This window comes from Lynx canadensis, chromosome C1 (genome assembly GCF_007474595.2).
Source record: "Lynx canadensis isolate LIC74 chromosome C1, mLynCan4.pri.v2, whole genome shotgun sequence".
NCBI lineage: Eukaryota > Metazoa > Chordata > Mammalia > Carnivora > Felidae > Lynx > Lynx canadensis.
The window spans coordinates 77,505,471-77,530,076 of record NC_044310.1 but is presented as its reverse complement, the minus strand read 5'-3'; the positions used below and the strand labels follow the sequence as shown (position 1 = coordinate 77,530,076).

Below are 24,606 nucleotides of genomic sequence, written 5' to 3'. Positions count from 1 at the left end.
AAGACCAAGAAGTCAGAGGAGGAGTTCAGATATGTCAACTCCATACAAACCTAGCTTTTGTGTATATTTAAAAATGGTACTGGGGTGCCTGGGTGGCTCAGTCAGGCGTCCGACTTCAGCTTAGGTCATGATCTCACAGTTCGTGGGTTTGAGCCCCAAGTCGGGCTCTGTGCTGACAGCTCAGAGCCTGGAGCCTGTTTCAGATTCTGTGTTTCCCTCTCTCTCTGCCCCTCCCCTGTTCACGCTCTGTCTCTGTCTCAAGAATAAATAAACATAAAAAAAAAAAATTTAAAGACAGTACTTACAAGGCACATCCAAAACAATTCCTCTGACTTTCAAAGAGACTAGTATTTGGTTCACATGTGAAAACAAAGTCTCAATTATTCTCAAAGTGCCATTAGTAGGTTTTAAAACTTACCTCTCAGAATAGAAGTAAATGGTGTAAGACTTCTCAACCCGTGTGCCCATATGAGAACAGAAAATGAAAAGATCAAGAAGCAGCTTTTAGGAGAATTGTTCTATCAAGTGCCAGGGTTATAAAATATTTTAGGAATATTTCTGATACTTCTCAAGCAAACTTACAGGGCTTAAATTATAATAACTTCATTATGTGTTCAAATACACCTAAACATTTTGTTTATAAAGAAAAATGTGGGAAGACAGTGATGTAGAAAGAACAAATACTGTTAAAAGGTCTATACTACCCAAAGCAATCTACACACTCAGTGCAATCCCTATCAAAATAACACCAACATTCTTCACAGAGCTAGAGCAAACAATCCTAAAATTTGTATGGAACCACAAAAGATCCCAAATAGCCAAAGTAATGTTGAAAAAGAAAACCAAATCGGGAGGCATCACAATCCCACACTTTAACCTGTATTACAAAGCTAGAATCATCAAGACAGTATGGTATCGGCACAAAAACAGACACACAGAACAATGGAATAGAGAACCCAGAAATGAACCCACAAATATATGGCCAACTAATCTTCGACAAAGCAGGAAAGAGTATCCAGTGGAAAGAAGACAGTCTCTTTAGCAAATGGTGCTGGGATAATTAGACAGCAACATGAATAAGAATGAAACTGGACCACTTTCTTACACCATACACAAAAGTAAATTCAAAATGGATGAAAGATCTAAATGTGAGACAGGAAACCATCAAAATCGTATAGGAGAAAACAGGCAGCAACCTCTCTGACCTAGCCCACAGCAACTTCTTGCTTGATATGTCTCCAGAGGCAAGGAAAATAAAAGCAAAAATGAACTATTGGGACCTCATAAAGATAAAAGGCTTGTGCACAGCAAAGGAAAGTCAACAAAACTAAAAGGCTACTGATGGAATGGGAGAAGATATTTGCAAATGACATATCAGATAAAGGGTTAGTATCCAAATTGTACAAAGAACTTGCCAAACTCAACAGCCAAAAAACAAATAATCCAGTGAAGAAATGGGCAGAAGATATGAATAGACACTTTTCCAAAGAAGATAACCAGATGGCTAATAGACACATGAAAAGATGCTCAACCTCATCGATAGCCCCACACACCAGTCAGAATGGTTAAAATTAACAACTCAGGACACAACAGATATTGGTGAGGATGTGGAGAAAGGGGAACCCTTTTGCACTGTTGGTGGGAATACAAACTGGGGCAGCCACTCTGGAAAACTGTGGAGGTTCCTCAAAAAATTAAATATAGAACTACCCTATGACCCAGCAATAGCACTACTAGGAATTCATCTAAAAGATACAAAAATGCTGATTCAAATGGGCAGATGCACCCACAATGTTTATAGCAGCACTATCAACAATACCCAAATTATGGAGAAAGCCCAAAATTCCATCAACTGATGGATTAAGAAGATATGGTCTGTCTCTCTCTCTCTCTCCCCCCCCCCACACACACACTGGAATACTACTCGGTGATGAAAAAGAATGAAATCTTGCCATTTGCAACAATGTGGATAGCACTGGAGGGTATTATGCTAAGCGAAATTAAGTCAGAGAAAGATATCATGATTTCACTCATATGTGGAATATGAGAAACAACAGACATAAGGGAAGGGAAGGAAAAATAAGATAAAAACACTGAGGGATTCAAATTATAAGAGACTTACAAATACAGAACAAACTAAGGGCTGCTGGAGTGGGGTGGTGGGTTAAATGGGTGATGGACATTAAGGAGGGCACTTTTTCAGGATGAGCGCTGGATATCATATGTAAGAGATGAATCACTGGGTTCTACTCCTGAAGCCAAGACTACACTCTATGTTAACTAACTTGAAAAAAAAAATTTACGACAAGAATACTTTTATAATTAAGAAAAGAAGTTCTTCCTATTAAGAAAACATTTACCTTAATAGTTCCAAGATCCATTGGATTTTTCACAATATCATAGTAGTTATGGAGCCCCAAAGCGTTAACATCAACAGGATTATAAAAGGGCCATGCATAGGACAAGTGTTTCTTTGCAAGCATTTCTTTAAGAATCTCACTACAGTGCCTTAATTGTTCGGTCACTTCAACACTCTTTATGACTTTACATAGTTGCTGAGAATCCGGCAAAACAGTCTTCAGCACATTTTCTTTCATAGGTGGCATTTTCACTGATTTTTTTTCTGCAAGTGTTGGGGAAGATTCACCACTTGCTTTAACTACTGAAGTTGTAGGAGTCGTGGTATCTGCTTTCCTCTTCACACCCCTTGTAACCTGAAACAATTCAATAACAACTGTAATTAAACTCACATTCACAGCAACAGTTTTCAAACTTTTTTTGATGGTTACTCCTACAGTTAAAAAAAAAAAAAAAAAAAAAAAAGGAAAAAATTATCAGTACCATGTCGTCTATATATTAAATATTAGTAAAAGTTAATTTCTTTTCTACAGGTAAATTAATAGCTCAAATATTTTCTTCCTACATCCCAAAGAATGGTCTTATGCAAACCTTTGAGATCAATGAGAGATGGGAAGCAATAAAAGTCACTGTTATGCAAAAACAAGTTCTGAATACCTGAAATTAGCTACGGTATACAATTTTAAATTATCAACCCATCAAGTTATGATTCAAAAGAAGTTACATAACACACACAAAATAGGTAGTTGGGCAACTGATACTAATATAAAAATATATAAGCCAGTTCAAATTCTACCTAAAAATCTCTAAAATTTGGTTTACATTCTAGATCTGTTAAAAAATGTACACAAAGATTGACTGTGGTATACTGAAGACCAATTTTCAGATCAACTTAAAAAAAGGTTTAGTCATTACAACAATCCCTTACACTGAAACATTTTTAAGTCATAGTAAACTTACTTGGGCCACTGTTTGTGAGGTAGTGTTGAATAGAGTACCTTGTGACATGTTTGAAGGAGAAATAGATGTCTTAGGAAATACAGAGGGAATCACTTGCTGCTTAAATACTTTGTCCAGTGCTTTTGGGGATTGTTTTTCTTTACCAGAAGGAACTGTTACATTATGTTGAATCCCTAGTAAAGTGTGAACCAGAGTAAATATGAGTAAAATATAAAACTATTTTTCTATTAGTATTCTATTTTAATTCACTTAGTTCAGCTTTTTAGCAATATAAACACAGGAAACTCCCATTCTCCTTTGAAACCCTCCCACAGGTACTTGCTAACATTTGTTAGACCAATTTAGATATAATATTAGAGACTTCAAACCTGATATTAATGGAAGACTTATCAATTTTATTCAGAAAGGTGCCTGGCTTAAATTTACACTAATAGAGCTCTGTGAGTAGCTTCAGTAAATTTTAGACATCCTGGAGACAAACTACATAATACTATGTGAGGTCTCCAGAATGCTCTGCATAAATATCCAAGAACCTTAAAACTATGACAGAGTCCATCATTGGTTAACACAAAACAATAGATATGAACATAATCTTCTTATCAATATATCCTTCAGATGACTCTGCCGAAGGAACCACTGTGTATGGTCTTCTGCCTTGTATGCTCCCAGAGAACACCAACACTTAAGACATTTGGATCACATCGTTCTGAAATCTATTATTTCAAAAGTCCATCCTTGTATCCAGGTAACTCCATTCTTCAGACTATGAGACTAATGTGCTGCCCACTACACCAAGAGGGCTGCTACGGTAACTCCATTCTTCTAATCATTCAGGCCATAAACCTTGGAGTCGTCTTTGACTCCACAGTCGTTCAAACCCAATGTCTCCATCCATCAGCAAACTCTTTTGGCTCTATCTTCTTATCCAGAATCTGATTACAATTACAAGTGGTAATCACCCTGGTCCCAGGCATCAATTCTTAACTGGATTTCTACAGTAGTATCCTATGAGCCCTTCCTTCTTCTGCTTTTACATCCTGTAGTCTGTTCTCAAAATAACCCTCGAAGTGATATTTTAAATTCAAATCAGATCATGACACTTCTGCTCAATGCCCAATGACTTCTAATCTTTTCTTTTCAAATAAAAGCCAAAGTCCCTACAATGCCTTGTAAGGACCTGTGTCATCTCTCTACCTATGCTCCTCCCCCACGTCCCCACCTCTGCCCTCCTTCCAACCGCACTTCCTATCACTCCACCCCTTCACTAATTTCACTTAGCCTACTGGCCTACTGTCCTCAAATTTGGTAAGCATAAGCAGACAATTTGCTCTGCCTGTAAGGAGATAGCCTCATCAGCTCACTCCAACATTCCCTTCATGCCTTTGCTGAAATGTTACCTTCTCAAGCCACCCTATATATAGAACAACTTTCTCCTTCCACTCCCACCACTTTCTTGTTCTCTTATTCTTATTTTTTTCTTTGCCCTTATCACATTTGACATAGAATATATAGATATCCCTGACCCTCCAAATTCTTAACAAACTCAGGAACCAAATATTTTTGAATATATTTTAAGACAGGGTTGGTATTCCTCAATCTCTTATTTCTCATTACTCACTAACTAAAACTTAGGAACCAAAGAGACTGAGATAACCTCCTATCTTTTGATATTCCAACTGTGGCTCTTTGAACCCAGGAGCTAAACAGATAAGTATAATGAGAAATACTTACATTTACTTAATGTTACCAATTTCCTCAACAAAAACAAAAAGCTCTGTGAGGGGAAAGGAACTTTGTTTTGATCTCTACAATATCCCTTGTGCCTAATACAGTACTTGGGACATAAGAGGACTCAATGGATATTTATTGTATGCTTATTATGTATCAGGCCACCATTCTAGGTGCTCGGGCACAATAATGAACAAGATAGACAGTTTCTGTCCTTGTTGACCATATTGTCTAGTATAAGAAATAGAAAAAAAAAAGTAATCAAATTGATTACAATTGATGCTAAGCACTAGAAAGGAAATAAATGGGAGTACTGACAAAAGACACAGACCTACTATAAAGAATATAGCCAAAGAAGTCTCTTTGAAGAGGTATCAATTCAGATGTTACTGGAAAGAAGTAGCCAGCCAGAGAATGGGGTGGCAGTAAAACTGTATTCCAAGACAATCAGTAGGGAAAACTTCAATGAGTGAGATGAAAGTAGTTCAGGATGAGAATAGAGAAATGGACAAAGATTTAATCCCAAAAGGCCACGGTAGGAATTCAGACTTCATTTTAATATGAGAAGCTATAGAGGAGGTTTTAAGCAGGTTAATGATGTATTTTTATTTTTTGATGTATAGTTTATTTTTAAAAGACTGCCTTTGCAGGGCACCTGGGTGGCTCAATCAGTCAAGCGTCCGACTCTTGGTTTCAGCTCAGGTCATGATCTCGTGGCTCATGGGTTCAAGCCCCACATCAGACTCTGTGTTGATGGTGGAGCCTGTTTATGATTCTCTCTCCCCTCCTCTCTACTCCTCCCCTGCTCATGCTCTCTCTCTCAAAATAAATAAACTTAAAAATAAATAAAAATAAAAGACTACTTTTGCTATTGTGTAGAGATCACAGAACAATCGAGATCACAGGGGCTAAGAAGATTGTAGCCCAAGTTAGTATTATTGCAAAAACAATCTTAGGATTGAATTCAAATGATTACTAATGAACAGAAGGGGAGAAACAATCAAAGAAGGAGGAATCAAGAACAACTACTATTCTAGCTTGAGTAACTGTTTATTAGTACCATTTTCTGTTATACAGAATAACCTAAGAAGTTCAGTGTTTAACTATAAGCAAGGTAAATGAGAGATGTGTATAAGACATCCAAGTGGAAATGTCCAGTGACTTGAAGATAATAATTGGTTTCTCCGGGAGGACTGTGTTAGAGATATAGATTTGAGGATTAATAGCATACATATGGAATTTAGAAAAAGGATACCTAATATCAAGCCCTGAAAAGAAAACCCCAATACTTTAGAAATTGAATAGAAAAAAATAGGGGCACCAGGGTGGTTCAGTCAGTTAAGTGTCTGACTCTTGATTTCAGCTCAGGACATGATCTCATGGTTTGTGAGTTTGAGCTCCATGTCGAGCCCCATGCACTAAGAGTGCAAAGCCTGCTTGGGATTCTCTTTCTCCTTCTCTCTCTGCCCCTCCCCTGCTCTCTCCCTCTCAAAAAAAATAGTTTGTTTTCAGTATTTAGAAAAGAATGATAATGTCAAGAGGACTACAGAATGGGAAGTAAGCTCACACAACTAGAGTGTGCACAAAGAATAAAAAGGCATTTCAAGAAAGAGACAGTAGCCTTCTAAAGCAAATACTGATTAAGATCAAGTAAAATGAGAATAGAAAAATATTACTTAAATATTGTCACATGAAGACTGATCCAGCTCATGAAGGCAATGGCCCAAAGTGACAGAGAGGGAAAGGGTCCTTTTATAGACCTTTGCTCTAGCTGATCCCCCTGCCTGGAATGTTCTTCTTTGTTCAAATCTTAACTTCTTAATGAGGCCCACTCTGAACCCATCATGTTTGTTTGCCTCTCTTTTCCTACTACGATGTAAACTCCAAGATGGCAAAAGTTTTTGTTTTGTTTGATATATCTCAAGAATGCTGACCAGTGTGGTGGCACCTAAAAGTTACTCAAGTATTTCATCTATCAATTCAGTTTAATGTACTAAATTTAAATTTCTTCTTTGCCATAATGTATCAACACATAACTACATTATTTGGCTGTCATATGACAATTTCCCTACCACTGTGCATAAAAATGACATGACTCTGGCAGTAGAAAACTCCTAAAAAAAGTTTTTTGGAAATTCTACCAATCCTTCAAGACCAAACTCAGCTTCTATCACCCCTAAAGCCTTCCCCAGCTTTGCCAGTGTGAATTTCTTACTCTTTTGGACTATAGCACATACTATGTGTAATTTCATCTGACATCTATTATAATGCATGTCTTATTTTTTTTTTTTAAGTTTTATTTCTAACTAAAATGTAAATTGAAGCTGAGAGTTAGGTTGGTTATACATCTTTGTAACCATCACAATATGTGCATTTTAAGTGACAAACATCCAAATACATTAATGACAGAAAAACAAAGTCAAAGAACTTTTGTCTGACGGAATCTTATGCTTTTAGCAATAATCTGAGCATCTGAAACAAGTAGCTACAACTTAACCACCAAGAAAGTATTAAATATTTTTTAAGAGAAGCATTCTAAAAATAAATAATTTTTACCATGCTTGATAATTTAAGTCAGCAATAATTATCACTTTGCTTTAACAATTTAAATGGCATACTGATATACTCTTGCAGAACCCTAGGCCATTTACTGTCAGACTTAAGAACAACCTTTTCCAAAGGTGAGAATCAAATAATAACTTTAATAAACAGTGAGAATCTCACAGGATTGGGTAAAGCTTTAAGTCATGACCCATCTTAAAGATCTATCAACAACAAGGAAAAAAGCACACATTATTATCAATTAAAACAATCTTATAGTGGTATAAGTCTCCTATATCCCAGCCACTTAACTATATACTTTACAAACACAAAAGCTAAATATTTTCCTGATATTATACATGAAGAAACTAACATGGAATGGTGATTAAGAAACTTAGCCAAAATGTACACCCGCAGTGATCTAAAAATAAACCAACATTTCATCTATGACAACTTTGGTTAACCTCTACCATAAATCCAAATGAATACCTAAGATTAGTTTTGTAACTCCATACTTAAATATTATGATTATTAGCTGTAAAATATTTCCCTCTAAAGTTTGTTTGTATGTTTTGAATTAAAAGATAGGAGAATCCTCAGACACAACAGTAACATTTCTTTCTTAGCTATGGGATCTTTGGTACAAGGAACATTGAAAATTTTTGCCCTCTTATTAGTATAGCACAGATCCAAGATCCACTAAAAATACTAATAAATTTATGGGGTGCTTACTATGTGAATGGCACTGTGCTATAGGAAATCTCAGAATCCAATCGAGACAATCCTCTCTAATCTTTTATGATAGCCATCCTTGTTTTCAAAGTTTGTCTTACTGTTTAAATGGACACCTCATACCAATAAATAGGATATAGAAGGACTTCGGATTGCCTATCTCCTTTGAGGGATTTATTTAGTTCTAGTCATTATATTTATACATGCACATGTACACATTCATATAATATAAAACACAGAGAAAGAAAGAAAACATAAAACTTTTCTGTCTTACCTTTCTTTATTCTTTCCTTACCACCTATAATTTGTTCTTCTTGTGGCATCTGAGATAATTTCTGCCTAAACAACTTCTCTAGAGCTTGTGCCATAAGAACAATGTCATCTCCAGGCTAGAAAATATATAAGATTACAACATGGTCAACAATTCAGGCTACCTTAGAGAAGACAGTGACACAGTACTCTTAGTATTTACTAAACAGTATTTATTGCTTCTAAATTAAGTTTACAAAATAGTGCAGCGGCTCATATTTTAAATTCTAACAAGTCACGTTAGAATGTAACATGTAACTTCTAAAAATAACCCAGGTAGCCTTTATGAGTAATAGAGGATTACAATCCAACCAATCCTACTAATACAGAAAGGTTTTAGAAATTAAAATTTCTACCTCACAAATAAGTTAAAATATATTCATGGCTGTGCAAAGTACATGACTTGACTTGATGTGATTGTTTTCAATTAACTGTAAGTGATAAAATGACACTGCAGAGCTAATTTAGTTTTTAAATCTTTTTTTAAAATTTATTCTGAGAGCATGTGTGCATGGGCGCAAGCTGGGAGGGACAAAGAGGCAGGGAGAGAAAGACTCCCAAATAGGCTCCACCCTCAGCAGAATCCCAGGGTGACCTGAGCCTGACCTGAGCCAAAATCAAGAGTTGGTCACTTAAATGACTGAGCCATCCAGCCGCCCCTTTTTTTTTCTTTCAGTTTTTTAATCTTAACTACCTGCTTGGAAGTCTTCCACTTGCTTTACTCACTACTGATAAAAAGCCTAAAGCAGAGAACACTGACTTCGAGTTAAGTATGTCAGGAAAATTACTGAACTTCATTTTAAATTTTTTTTTTTTTTTCAACGTTTATTTATTTTTGGGACAGAGAGAGACAGCATGAACGGGGGAGGGGCAGAGAGAGAGGGAGACACAGAATCAGAAACAGGCTCCAGGCTCTGAGCCATCAGCCCAGGGCCTGACGCGGGGCTCGAACTCACGGACCGCGAGATCGTGACCTGGCTGAAGTCGGACGCTTAACCGACTGCGCCACCCAGGCGCCCCCTGAACTTCATTTTAATATGTTAAATGTAAAAATACACTTGACATTGTTAAATTAAAATGAAGTTTCCAATGGCACTTTCAGAATACCATTAGTTCTGATTTTTTTAAAAAATTCATATTGACTAAGAGTCTTAAATTTTTTATTTTATTTTTATTATTTTATTTATTTTTGATTTTATTTTTAATTTTTTAAAATTTACATCCAAATTAGTTAACATATACTATATATACATATTATATACATATATATATATATATATATATATATATATATATATGCCACATCTTCTTTATCCATTCATCTACCGATGGACATTTGGGCTCTTACCATACTTTGGCTATTGTTTATAGTACTGCTATAAACATGGGATGCATGTGTCCCTTCGAAACAGCATACCTGTATCCCATGGATAAATGCCTAGTAGTGTAATTGCTGGGTCGTAGGGTAGTTCTATTTTTAGTTTTTTGAGGAGCCTCCATACTGTTTTACAGAGTGGCTGCACCAGCTTGCACTGCCACCAACAATGCAAAAGAGATCCTCTTTCTCCATGTCCTCGCCAACATCTGTTGTTGCCTCAGTTGTTAATGCTAGCCATTCTGGCAGGGGTAAGGTGGTGTCTCATTGTGGTTTTGATTTGTATTTCCCTGATGATGAGTGATGTTGAGCATTTTTTCATGTGTTGGTTGGCCATCTGGATGTCTTCCTTGAAGAAGTGTCTATTCATGTCTTTTGCCCATTTCTTCACTGCATTATTTGTTTCTTGGGTGTTGAGTTTGTTAAGTTCTTTATAGATTTTGGATACTAACCCTTTATATGATATGTCATTTGCAAATATCTTCTCCCATTCTGTCAGTTGCCTTTTAGTTTTGCTGTTTCCTTTGCTGTGCAGAAGCTTTTTATTTTGATGAGGTCCCAGTAGTTCATGTTTGCTTTTGTTTCCCTTGCCTCCAGAGATGTGTTGAGTAAGAAGTTGCTGTGCCCAAGATCAAAGAGGTTCTTGTCTGCTTTCTCATTGAGGATTTTGATGGCTTCCTGTCTTACATTGAGGTCTTTCATCCATTTTGAGTTTATTTTTGTGTATGGTGTAAGAAAGTGGTCTAGTTTCATTCTTCTTCATGTTGCCGTCTAATTATCCCAGCACCATTTGCTAAAGAGGCTGTCTTTATTCCATTGGATATTCTTTCCTGCTTTGTCAAAGATTAGTTGGCCATATATTTGTGGGTCCAATTCTGGGTTCTCTATTCTGTTCAATTGATGAGTGTCTGTTCTTGTGCCAGTACCATACTGTCTTGATGATTACAGCTTTGTAGTATAGCTTGAAGTCTGGAGTCTGGGATTGTGATGCCTCCTGCTTTGGTTTTCTTTTTCAAGATTGCTTTGGCTATTTGGGGTCTTTTCTGGTTCCATAAAAATTTTAGGATTATTTGTTCTAGCTCTGTGAAAAATGCTGGTTTGATAGGGATTGCACTGAATATGTAGATTGCTTTGGGTAGTATTGACATTTTAACAATATTTGTTCTTCCTATCCAGGAGCATGGAATCTTTTTCCATTTTTTTGTGACTTCTTCAATTTCTTTCATAAGCTTTCTATAGTTTTCAGTGTATAGATTTTTCATCTCTTTGGTTGGATTTATTCCTAGTATTTTATGGGTTTTGGTGCAACTCTAAATGGGATCGATTCCTTGATTTCTCTTTCTATCGCTTCATTGTTGGTGTATACGAATGCAACTGATTTCTGTGCGTTGATTTTATATCCTGCGACTTTGCTGAATTCATGGATCAGTTCTAGCAGGTTTTTGGTGGAATCTTTGGGGTTTTCCATATAGAGTATCATGTCATCTGCGAAGAGTGAAAGTTTGGCCTCCTCCTGGCCGACTTGGATGCCTTTTATTTGTGTTTTCTGATTGCAGAGACTAAGACTTCCAATACTATGTTGAATAACAGTGGTGAGAGTGGACATCCCTGTCTTGTTCCTGACCTTAGGGGAAAGCTTTTAGTTTTTTCCCATTGAGGATGATATTAGCATTGGGTCATTCATATATGGCTTTTATGATCTTGAGGTATACTCCTTCTATCCCTACTTTCTTGATGGTTTTATCAAGAAAGGATGCTGTATTTTGTCAAATGTTTTCTCTGCATCTATTGAGAGGATCATATGGTTCTTGTTAAGAGTCTTAAATTTAAGGTGGCACTGATAGTTTGGGAACCAAATTTCTATTACATTTCAGCATCACTAGTGATTTTGAGTAAATGGGATGCAAGTTTTAAAATATTTAGATATGGAACAGCTTAAAAAGGATGCAGTACTCTAGGAAACAGGAATACTATATGGAGAAAAAGCTTAATACACAAATGCAGTTTACGGATGAAAGCAAAAGTGAAAATTAGGGTCAAAATGTCCACATACAGTATCAGACAAGCGAATGCATCAACACAAATGCAAACACTACTACTGGAATAGAACACAGTATCTTTAGGTTAACTTGCCATGTCATGAAATTTAGATGTACGTAATTTGTTTGAATCCATACCATGAACATTTAACTTAGATTGGTTTATCATTTATAACTGAAATGGCAGAAGTATGGTAAAGAACACATAAATGATACTTTATTCACAGAAACCAGCTATCATTGGCATTTTGGCTCAGGTTATGTTCTCATGGTCTGTGAGATCAAGTCCCATGTTGGGCTCTGCACTGACAAGTCCCATGTTAGAGTCAGCTTGGGAATTTCTGCCTCCCTCTCTGCCCCCCTCCCATTCACACACATGCTCCCTCTCTTTCCAAATAAATAAATAAACATTTCAAAAAATGAAAAAAAAGAAAACATAAAAACCATTACAGGTATTCATGCAAAATTATGGCAAATAGATCGTGAAAAAATATCGATACATGAAAATTATGAAATCTAGCAAAAAAAAAACCCCTATCCTTAAAAATATGTAGAATACCCCAGGGGCGCCTGGGTGGTTCAGTCAGTTAAGCGTCCAACTTCGGCTCAGGTCATGATCTCGCTTTGGCTCAGGTCATGATCTCGCAGTCTGTGAGTTCAAGCCCCGCGTCGGGCTCTGTGCTGACAGCTCAGAGCCTGGAGCCTGTTTCAGATTCTGTGTCTCCCTCTCTTTGACCCTCCCCCGTTCATGCTCTGTCTCTCTCTGTCTCAAAAATAAATAAACGTTAAAAAAATTTTTTTAAATAAAAAAAAAATGTAAAATACCCCAAATCAAGGTATGAAAACTGAAATCAGCACACTTTTTATTCACATCCTCTATATGTAAGACCAAAAAAATAATCAAGTATAACATAAACCTTACATACCTTGTTGTATAAATAGCAATTTGAGAACATTATGTTGAAGTCTTCTATACACTCTGAAGCCTTCATATAATATTTATGTTCTAAGCGCTTCTTAATTGTATTTAAATCCATTGGGGTTTTTATAATGGTGTAATAATCCTGTGGTTTTCATGAAAAAAATTCTAAATGTTAGTAGTAAGAACAAATTCATTACAACTATTGGTACACAAAGAAATTTAAGAAGCTATATACGTGTAACTAGAAAGAGCAATTGATTACCTTTAAAAGGCTATAATCTAGAAAACAAAACTTTTGTGATGAGAAACAAAGCTGACTGCCATGGCATTTTTCTTCAGAGAAAAAAATAAACAACAAATAAGACTAACAAAGACAAGAACATAAGAGTAGAACTATCCTGGAAAATAAAAAGTGAAAGGCGTGAAGAAAAACCTAGAATTTAGGAAGTATGACAGACCCAGAGTATAATCCCAGTGCCATGGTTTACTACTTAACAAATTACTTAACCGTTCTGTTACCAGATGGCTAAAAATTCCTAACAGAAGACCTAAAATTGAATTCTATGTATGATGCCTCTAAGTCTTATGTATGATGCTTCTAAGACAAGAAGTGTCAAGAGCAACTTCATGGAGAAGGTGACATTCATGACAACCTTGCATCAAAAGGTCAAACGACACATTCAAAAAAAAGTGACACATTCTATAACAAGAAAGCATTAACTATAATTTACTACAAACTGTTAAAATAAGAATTAATGCTTAGAAAAATGAGCTTTGTCATTTAAAAAAAATGCTCATTGGGAAATTCTTCAGTGGTACGGAATAAATCGTCTCTATTAAAGATATTTTATAATATTAAAGACTAGTTTATTTCTTTTAGAGATTTATGGGATTTTTCTTTTATAGTTAACATAATCATAGGACACACTTACAGGCAACTTTAGTTTCACAGCATCGACAGGCTGCTGAAAAGGCCAGGAAAAATTATGCCTCCATAAAGCCTTCAGGACAACTTTTTGTAGATACTGCAGTTGATTTGTCAATCGCCCATTTTTCTTAGTATTTATATATTCTGGTGGCGGAGGGTTAACAATTGCTGTTTGTCGACTTGACAGAGACATTCTTAACTGCGTCAAACACTGATAGTACAATGTTGCCTACAAATACACGTCCTTAAAACACAAATACAAAACTAAGTTACTTTCAAAGCACATTTAATATAGTTTCTATAGGAACTAAAAAGGGTTAAAGAGTGGTATTATATTTTGCAGTACATCATGATTAAGACAAAAAAGCCAAATGATAAATGAATCCATTTTTACACAAATACAAACCTTTTTCTATGTAAGTACTAAGAGTTCTTTCATTATGTATGCCTTAGTTTTGGATGATTTAAGGTATTTAAAATTTCACAGTATTTCTTCTGCCTTTCTAAAACACAAACTGAGGTCTTAACAGGAAAAGTCTGTAAGTTCCTGGTAAAAAAGAATTAACAGGAATGTTTATAGTTAATCTACAATTATTAATTCAGTGAAAGAAGAAAGGCAAAATAAAGGATTTTTCTGGCTAATTTAAGTGATTTATTTTTTTTAAGTAGGCTCCATGCCCAACGTGGGGCTTGAATTCATGACCCTGAGATCAAGAGTCACATGCTCCAACAGAGTGAACCAGCCAGGCACCCCTAAAGTGTGCCTTTTAAAACCTATTAGAAAGAAATATGACACATATTAAAATGCTAGTCTTTAGTGCATATTACTATATCTAAAGTAAAACTTCGTATTTCAGTAAGACAATATCTAAAATTCCTACACAGCATTATTACTTTAAGGATAAAAGAGCAAACGTACTACGAAGTACATCAATGAAACAAAAAGCGAGTTTAAATAAATTGTCCATTTTTTTAGAACAGTGTTAGATTTAGCCAGTGTATTTGTTTGCATTAAAGCAGTGTTAGTTAGGGGCACCTGGGTGGCTCAGTCGGTTGAGCATCCGACTTCAGCTCAGGTCATGATCTCACAGTTCATGGGTTCGAGCCCCGCATCAGGCTGTGTGCTGACTGCTTGCTCAGAACCTGGAGCCTGCTTTGGGTTCTGTGTCTCCTTCTCTCTCTGCCCCTTCCCCACTCACACTTTGTCTCACTGTTCCTCAAAAATAAATGTAAAAAAAAAAAATTAAAGCAGTGTTAGTTCTCAACCACGTATTAATCACTTCTGGATCTTTTTAAAGAAATTGTGAGGGGCGCCTGGGTGGCGCAGTCGGTTAAGCGTCCGACTTCAGCCAGGTCACGATCTCGCGGTCCGTGAGTTCGAGCCCCGCGTCAGGCTCTGGGCTGATGGCTCAGAGCCTGGAGCCTGTTTCCGATTCTGTGTCTCCCTCTCTCTCTGCCCCTCCCCCGTTCATGCTCTGTCTCTCTCTGTCCCAAAAATAAATAAACGTTGAAAAAAAAAAATTAAAAAAAAAAAGAAATTGTGATAAAATACATAAAATTTACCATTTTAACTATTTTTAAGTGTACAGTTCAGTGGTATTAAGTATACTCATTTTTGAGCAACTAATCTTTAGAACCTTTTCATCTTGCAAAACTGAAACTCTATACCTATTAAATAACTCCTCATTCTCTGTTCACCCCAGCCCCTGGCAACCACCATCCTGTTTCTACGAATTTAACTACTCTAGGTATCTAAGTGGAATCATATAATATTTGTCTTAGTATAATGTCCTCAAGATTAATCTATATTGTAGCATGTCAGAACTTCCTTCATTTTATAAAGTTCAATATTTAATTATCTGCATGTCACATTCTGTGTATCCATTCATTTCCTCAACAGACACTTGGTTAGCTTCCACCTCTTGGCTATTATGAATACTGCTATAAACATGGGTGTATAGTTATCTCTTCAAGACCCTGCCTTCATTTCTTATGGATACACCCCAGAAATGCAGAAGTGAGAACTGCTGGACCACATGGTAATTTTTTTTTTTTTTTTTGAGGAGTCCCATACTGTTTTCCATAGCACCAGCAATATTTTACATTCCCATCAACAGTCTACAGGGTTCCAATTTTCTCCACCTCTTCACAACACTTTTATTTAATTTTATTTTTTTTATTAAAAAAAATTTTTTTTAACGTTTATTTATTTTTGAGACAGAGAGAGACAGAGCATGAACGGGGGAGGGGCAGAGAGAGGGAGACACAGAATCGGAAGCAGGCTCCAGGCTCTGAGCCATCAGCCCAGAGCCTGACACGGGGCTCAAACCCACGGACTGTGAGATCGTGACCTGAACCGAAGTCGGACGCTCAACCGACTGAGCCACCCAGGCGCCCCTAATTTTATTTTTTTAATTACCAGCCATTATAATGGGTGTGAGGTGTTGTGGATCATTTTAAAAATACCAATGACAAATGCCCAGGCCCCTTGGAGACAGGGCTTGCAAATCAGTTTACTCTTTACAGATCCCCAGTGCTTGTGATGTATAGCCAGGATTAAGAACCACTACACTGAAGTGAATTAACTTGGAGGCGATTAACAATCTTATAATTTATTTCACTTCATTACACTCTTCTCATGTCATACAAATGTGAACTTTTTTTTAAATTTTTTTTTAATGTTTTTATTTTTGAGAGAGACAGCATAAGCTGGGGAGGGGCAGAGAGGGAGACACAATATGTGAAGTAGGCTCCAAGCTCTGAGCTGTCAGCAGAGCCTGACACAGGGCTCGAGCTTGTGAACCACGAGATCATACCTGAGCTGAAGTCAGAGGCTTAACTGACTTATCCACCCAGGTGCCCATGGACTACAACCATTAATGTTATTAACAAAGGGGATAGTCTAGTGTTACAACTGAAACTGGTTCTGTTTTGCAATTATTTAAAGTTAACCTATCTTTGGAGTGTCCCAATTACTAGACCCTCTTCTTCACAAAGATAACCACTAAGATAACTTCTTTCCCAAAGATTAAATTGTGACTGCTTTTGACCTTTACATAAATGTAGTACTATTTACTATGTATTACACTGCGTATGGCCTTTCATCAATATTATGTTTGAGATTTATCTGTTATTTGTTCGTCTTCATTGCTGTATAGTATATTATGATTGAATTGGACTATACAATCAATCCAACTCATCTTGCAACTTTTGGGTTGCTTACAGTGTCTGACATCTTTGTACATGCTATGAACATGCTTGTGGTGAATATGCACATACATTATTTTGGGTATAAACTCAGAAGTGAAAATGTTGGGTCATTAAGTTTTGTATATTCAACTTTAGGAGATACCAGATTTCAAAAATGTACCAATTTATAGGAGCAGCAGTTTGAGAGTCCCACTTATTCCATATCCTTGTTAATATTTAGGGTTAGCAGGGTACCTGGGTGTCTCAGTTGGTTGAGCCTCTTTGACTCTTGTCATGAGCTCATGGTTTGTGGGTTCCAGCCCGCATCTGGTTCTGCATAAGCAGTGAGGAGCCTGCTTGTCTCCCTCTCTCTGACCCTCCCCTGCGTGCTCTCTTTCTCAAAAAATAAATAAAAACACAAAAAAAATTGTTTCAATTAAAAAAAAATTATCAGTGCGTTCCATTTTAGCCATTCTGGTGAGCGTATGATGGGATCTCATTGTGATTTTTATATTTCACTGAGGATTCATGATATGAAAAACCTGTTTAATGTCTATTGACCACATGAATATCTTCTTTGTCAATCACCAGCTGAAGTGTCCTACCCATTTTTCCATTCGGTTGTCTGCTATTATCTTACTGATTTTTAGTTCTTCATATAATCTGAATACAAAACCTTTGTTATGTGTGGTCCAAGTATTTCTCCATGCTTTTCCTTCACAACCTTATTTTAAATAGGCATTTAAAAAAAAAAATTTTGTTTTACTTATTTTTGAGAAAGACAGAACACAAGTGGGGGAGGGGCAGAGAGAGAGAGGGAGACACAGAATCCAAAGCAGGCTCCATGCTCCAAGGTGTCAGCACACAGCCCGATTCGGGGCTCGAACTCACATACCGTGAGATCATGACCTGAGCTGAAGTCAGACACTTACCCAACTGAGTCACCCAGGCACCCCATAAATAGGCATTCTTGTCTGCAACGTTAATCCATCAGCTATTACTGTTTTGCCACTACCTTGTTTATCTACTGGTTTACTATCTGTCTCCCAAACCCTCTCTCCTGCTTTGTTTGTATTGCTATAGGACAGACTGAGGTCTTGTTTGACTAATGCCTAGGACAGAGCCTACAGAGGCTGAATTAAAGTGTTCAGATTCAGTTTTATGTTAGAGATAGAGAAGATGTGACTTTTTATATAGGGAGAAATAGGAGAAGAAATCAAGAATGTTTTACTTTTGGGGCGCCTGGGTGGCGCAGTCGGTTAAGCGTCCGACTTCAGCCAGGTCACGATCTCGCGGTCCGTGAGTTCGAGCCCCGCATCAGGCTCTGGGCTGATGGCTCGGAGCCTGGAGCCTGTTTCTGATTCTGTGTCTCCCTCTCTCTCTGCCCCTCCCCCGTTCATGCTCTGTCTCTCTCTGTCCCAAAAATAAATAAACGTTGAAAAAAAAAAAAAAATTAAAAAAAAAAAAAAAAAAAAAAAGAATGTTTTACTTTTGGGGCACCTAGGTGGCTCAGTCTGTTAAGCATCCAACTTTACCTCAGGTCATGATCTCATGACTTGGGAATTCAGGCCCTGTGTAGGACTCTGTGGACAGCTCAGAGCCTGGAGCCTGCTTCAGACTGTGTCTCCCTGTCTCTCTGTCCCTCCCCTGCCCATGCTCTGCCTCTCTCTCTCAAAATAAACATTAAATTAAAAAAAAATTTTTTAAAGAATGTTTTAAGTCTCGTTGCTCAGGAATCTGCCTTAAAAAAAAGATGAATGGGGGCGCCTGGGTGGCGCAGTCGGTTAAGCGTCCGACTTCAGCCAGGTCATGATCTCGCGGTCCGTGAGTTCGAGCCCCGCGTCGGGCTCTGGGCTGATGGCTCAGAGCCTGGAGCCTGTTTCCAATGCTGTGTCTCCCTCTCTCTCTGCCCCTCCCCCGTTCATGCTCTGTATCTCTCTGTCCCAAAAATAAATAAACGTTGAAAAAAAAAAATTAAAAAAAAAAAAAAAAAAAAGATGAATGAATGACTTAATGAATGCTTATCAGTTAAAAAAATGCCTTTTCCAAACCTGTTCCCCTCATCAAAACCTCAACTCCACTATACCCTTTTGCAAAGGATCTCAGTTTATAAGAGAAACCCTTTATTTAAAAAAAATTTTAACATTTATTTTTGAAAGACAAAGACAGACAGAGCACTAGTGGGGGAGGGGCCGAGAGAGAGGGAGACCGACAGAATCAGAAGCAGGCTCCAGGCTCTGAGTTATCAGCAGAGCCCGCTGTGGGGCTCGAACCCACAAACCGAACCATTAGATCATGACCTGAGCCGAAGTTGGATGCTTAACCAACTGAACCACCCTGGTGTCCCGAAGAGACACCCTTTAAAAATTACTTTCCCTTGACTTTTTATTTCCTGTTCTATTTCCTCTTACTTCATAAGTGCCTCCACTTTTCCATGAAGATCTTTCCCCTTTTCCAGAATCCTATTATTTCATTAATAATTCCTTTATTTCTGCTATTGTGGGTTCCTTTTTTAATTAGGTTTAAGAAAGTTTTCCTCTAAAGATTATACAATACATAATTATATTTCCTGCTCTTAAGACTATATTTTCTATAGTCTTGTTTGTAATTAAGTCTTATTTGTAATTTGCCTTTAGAAATTAGTTATTTATAATTAATTTCTGCTAGTATTTATGTCTGTAGGTATGCTCTAGTCAGCCTTAAATTTTTTCCTTAAAAACACCTTTCCACACAAAAACCTGCACACAGTTGTTTATAGCAGCTTTATTAAAACTTTGCCAAAACTTGGAAGCAACCAAGATGTCCTGCAGAAGGAGAACAGATAAACTGGGAAACATCCAGAAAACGGAAGGTTATTTAGCACTAAAAATAAAAGAACGATCAAGCCATGAAAAGACATGGAGGAATCTTAAATGCATATTAAGCAAAATAAGCCAATCTGAAAAGGCTACATACATACTGTATGATTCCAACTATGAGATTCTGTAAAAGGCAAACTATGGAGACAGCAAAAAGATCAATGGTTACCAGGAGTTGGGGAGAGGGAAGGAGAAAAAGATGGAGAGCACAGAGGATTTTTAGGGCAGTGAAAAGACTTCATATTAGATCATAATGATGGAAACATGCCATTATACATTTGCCCAAACCCTCAGAATATACAACACCAAGAGTGAACTCTAAAGCAAACAAAGGACTTTGGGTGATAATGAGCTATCATTGTAGGTTCACCTACATATTTTGCCAAAAATATCTAACAATCTTTTAGATTTAATTTTCATGTAACAAAATTAAAGGGCTAGGGCATCTGGGTAGCTTAGTGGGTTGAGCATCTGACTCTGTTTCGGCTCTGGTCAGGATCTCACGGTTTGTGATTTGGAGCCCCACGTCAGGCTCTGCGCTGACAGTGCAGAGCCTGCTTGGGATTCTCTCTCTCCCCCTCAAAATGAAATAAATAAACTTAAAAAAAAAAAATTAAAGGGCTAGAGCTGCACTGTCCAATATAACAACCTCTAGCCACATGGAAGTATTTAAGTTCAAATTAACCAAAATTTCCTAAGTCAAAAACTCATCCACATTTCAAATGCTCAATAGCCATAAGTTATAAGTCTACTGGCTACTATATGGGACAATGCAGCTATAAAACATTGCTATCAGTGCAGGAAAGTTCTGTGGGACAGTGCTAGAAAAAAAATGAAACAAAACCATTAAGAAAACAGACAAATGTAGAATATATAATATTCTATAAGACAAATGACCTAAAACAAATAAAAAAAGACAAATGGTCTTTTATAAAAAGATTATAAAAGAAAATGTCTGAAGACATAACTCAATTTTATCATCCTAGATCAAATATTGGTTTGAGATCAACTATTAAATATATTTTGGGGACAACTAGGGAAAATTATGGAATTGTTCATTTTGATAGGTTTGAGAATACATTATGATAGATATGAGAATAGTATAGTGATTATGTAAGAAAAGTGTTTAAATGTATGCTCAAAAAATTTGATGTGAATAACAACATTAAAATAGGTTCTAAATGATTTGGGAGAAAAACCTATATACACAAGCAAACAGGGCAAAATATTGACAATTGTTGGTAGATATACAGGTGTTCTTGGTCTATTTTTTCTATATATTAGAAATTTTAAGCAATAAACTTATGGTACACTGTGGCTGAAGGCTGCAGATGGACTGATCATGAACAAGAGCTCTGATTTATCATTGGGCAAAAGAATAATTATTTCCCTTATAAAATATTCTTTGTAATTACCCCAGTCTTTCTGTTAAATGTATTTTAATCTTCCATTTCTTATTAAAAAATTTTAATTTTTTAATGTTTATTTATTTTTGAAAGATAGGGAGGGAGGGAGAGAGAGGGAGAAAAAGGGAGAGAGAGAGACAGAAAGGGAGACAGAACCCAAAGCAGGCTCCAGGCTCTGTGCTGTCAGCACAGAGCCTGACATGGGGCTCGAACTCACAAACTGTGAGATCATGACCTGAGCCGAAGTCAGATGCTTGACTGAGCAACCCAGGAACCCCCTTATCTAAAAAAATTTTTAAAGGAGTTGTGGTGGGGGCACCTGGGTGGCTCAGTCAGTTAAGTGTCTGACTTCAGGTCATATCTCACAGTTTGTGAGTTCAAGCCCCGCGTTGGGCTCTATGCTGACAGCTTAGAGCCTAGAGCCTGCTTTGGATTCTGTGTCTCCCTCTCTCTCTCTGCCCCTCCCCTGCTCATGCTGTGTGTCTGTCTCAAAAATAAATAAAACATTAAAAAAATTTGTTTAAGGAGTTGTGGTATTTTATATTTGGCAAATTTCTGTTAGCTGACACGATTCTACTTTCTCTAAAGCCTTTCTTTTATTATTAATCCTAATAATTTTATTATTAATTTTTATTAGAAAATGTTCTCAGTAATAGAAAACAAAATGCCAGCATAATAGTTCAGCAACACAAACCCCCAAAAGATTTTCACCTTATTCGATATAATGGTAGGTTCTAATCAGCTGAAAGGTGTCACTTACTTATACTCCAACATGATTAAACTATGGAGTTACAAGTATACTGCCAAATAAACATAACCTATAGCCTCTCTTATCTCTGTGGAAGTTCACTGTTGTTTCCAATGTTCATGGTGAGTTGTCATTTTATTGTTTCTGCTTTCAGACACTTTTTATCCATGGAAAGACAGCAAAGGCAGATGAAATCTCATCTCATCTCTTAAGAATTCGTCTCTTAAGAATGAGAATTCATCTCTTAAGAATCTCTATCTCTTAAGAATTCAATGTTATATAACAACCACCACTGACAATTGCACAAAGACAATGTAACAAATTCTGAAAAGTTCTGGTTTACTTTGATGAAGATAATCACATAATTAGTATCACCTTGTCAGATCATTCTATGGTTCCATGAACAAATTGGCTGAAAATCAGGTGTTTATTTTATTTTATGTTCTATTTTAGAGAAAGAGCACATGCAAGCAGGGGAGAGGAACAGAGAAAGAGAATCCCAAGCAGGCCCCACACTCAGCACAGAGCCCAATGCAAGGCTTCATCCTATGATCCTGGGACCGTGACCTGAGCTGAAATCAAGAGACACTCAATTGAGCCACCCAGCTGCCCTGAAAATCAGACCTGTTTTGTTCACTTAATAGCTCATTATAAAATAATCTTTTGAGTTTTGGAAAAATTCTTAAGGATGATATACTATTTATAGACTTCATTAAAAAATGAGTTTATTTGAATTTTAACATCCACGTGGCATACAAAGTTTCCTTTCCCATTCTTGTTCCTTAGCCAACTAGGACCCCTCCTTACTGTTAGCAGTTTCTTGTGCATCCTTTTAGAAACTTTTTTACACTTAATTCATATTAGAAATGGTCCCAGGGCAGCTCCATTTTTAAGTTTATTTATTTTGAGAAAGAGAGAGAGGAAGAGGCAGAAAGAGAGGGAGAGAGAGAATCCCAAGCAGGTTCCGCACTATCAGTGCAGAGCTTGATGTAGGGCTTCACTTCACAAACCGTGAGATCATGACCTGAACAGAGATCGAGTCACTTGCTTAACCAAATGAGCCTCCAAGTACCCCCAGCCCCTCTATTTTTAATGGCTTCCCATTAAATATATATGTTGCAATCAATATCCTCATAAATACATCATTGCTTACATCTGCCAATACCTATTAGAGATATATATATATTTTTTGGCCTGGCCTTTGGATATATTTCTATTAATGATTTTTAGGACAACACTTTTACATATTGCTATATGTTTAATTGCCGTTGAGAGATTCTAATTTATATCTCTACCAACAACATACAAGAATAAAAATTTAAACTTCTAAGAAACAAAAGTCTTTGAAGTGGTTGTGAATATTCCAGTCATTCCTGACAAAAGTTGTAAATGAAGCCAAAGGTTTCCTGAAATGCACACATAAGCTAAAACATGTTTCCAAAATGTTACAACAAACATACAAGTTCACCTCAAATTCAATGTAGGCACAGACATATCAGGAAGAGTCTGATCTCTTTGGCAAAAACCAACTTCTTGAGTTTGCCAAGAAAAAAATGTTTACAAAATTCTTCAATTATTACCACCTCAATGGTGCAAGTATTAAATTGTATTGCGCTATATGCTTACTGAAGTCTCAAGGAATTGAGCTGATTGAAAAACAAAATAATTGGGCACCTGGGTGGCTCGGTTGGTTAAGCATCCGACTTCAGCTCAGGTCATGATCTCACTGTCTGAGTTCGAGCCCTGCGTCGGGCTGTGTACTGACGGCTCAGAGCCTGGAGCCTGTTTCAGATTTTGTGTCTCCCTCTCTCTCTGCCCCTCCCCTGTTCATGCTCTGTCTCTGTCTCAAAAATAAATAAACGTTAAAAAAAATTTTTTTTAAAAAGCAAACTGTTTAAAAAAAAGAAAAGAAAAACAAAATAATGTAAATTAATATATTTTGAGCCTAAGACTCAATTTTGGATGGAACTGAACTTTGAGGTTTTGAATAAAGATTGTTCAAAAACATCTTCCATCATTTCAATAAATAGCACAGAATAAGTTATTCTGCTGTGTGGTGGTACTTCTGGTTGAACTTCATGGTAGATTTTACACATGCAGGGAAGCAGTACAGCAAGGAACTCAAGAGTTTGGATTCTGAATACCACGTGTTTCCAGGGCTCAGAAAGGTCAAAGACAATCCACCCAGTGTGAGCTCGAATAGGGACTCCAAATCCTGCCTCATCAAATGAGCAGTCTCCAATTCAAGGGAGAAAATGGTTTCTTCAAATTAAAATCAGGCTTCACTTAAAGTCAAACAGATAATTTCTAGAAAATGTATACTCTTCACAATGATTCAATCTTCTCGTCTACTCCTTTCATTCTAGAAATGGGACACCTTCCCTGTCTAGAACTTGGTTCCCAGGTACTCTACATAATGAGATAACAATGGTCCTTGATCTCTCTTGCTTGTATCATCAACATTTCTATACTAGCTTACCCTCCATATACACTTTCTCAAGTCTCCTTAAAAA

At 36.9% G+C, this 24,606-nt stretch overlaps 1 protein-coding gene across 1 annotated transcript in view; it reads right to left on the bottom strand.

The window, feature by feature from the left end:
* The window catches only part of BRDT (bromodomain testis associated), a 66,132-nt gene extending 52,044 nt beyond the window's left edge, over nt 1-14,088 (bottom strand). Inside the window, exons 1-5 of the mRNA XM_030325300.1 lie at nt 13,897-14,088; nt 12,969-13,106; nt 8,594-8,708; nt 3,319-3,491; nt 2,361-2,714 (exon numbers count right to left, since the gene is read on the bottom strand). Coding sequence (XP_030181160.1) covers nt 2,361-2,714; nt 3,319-3,491; nt 8,594-8,708; nt 12,969-13,106; nt 13,897-14,085 — 969 coding nt within the window. The 5' untranslated portion in view covers nt 14,086-14,088. The remainder of the gene's footprint in view (nt 1-2,360; nt 2,715-3,318; nt 3,492-8,593; nt 8,709-12,968; nt 13,107-13,896) is intronic.
* Nucleotides 14,089-24,606: the final 10,518 nt, after the last annotated feature.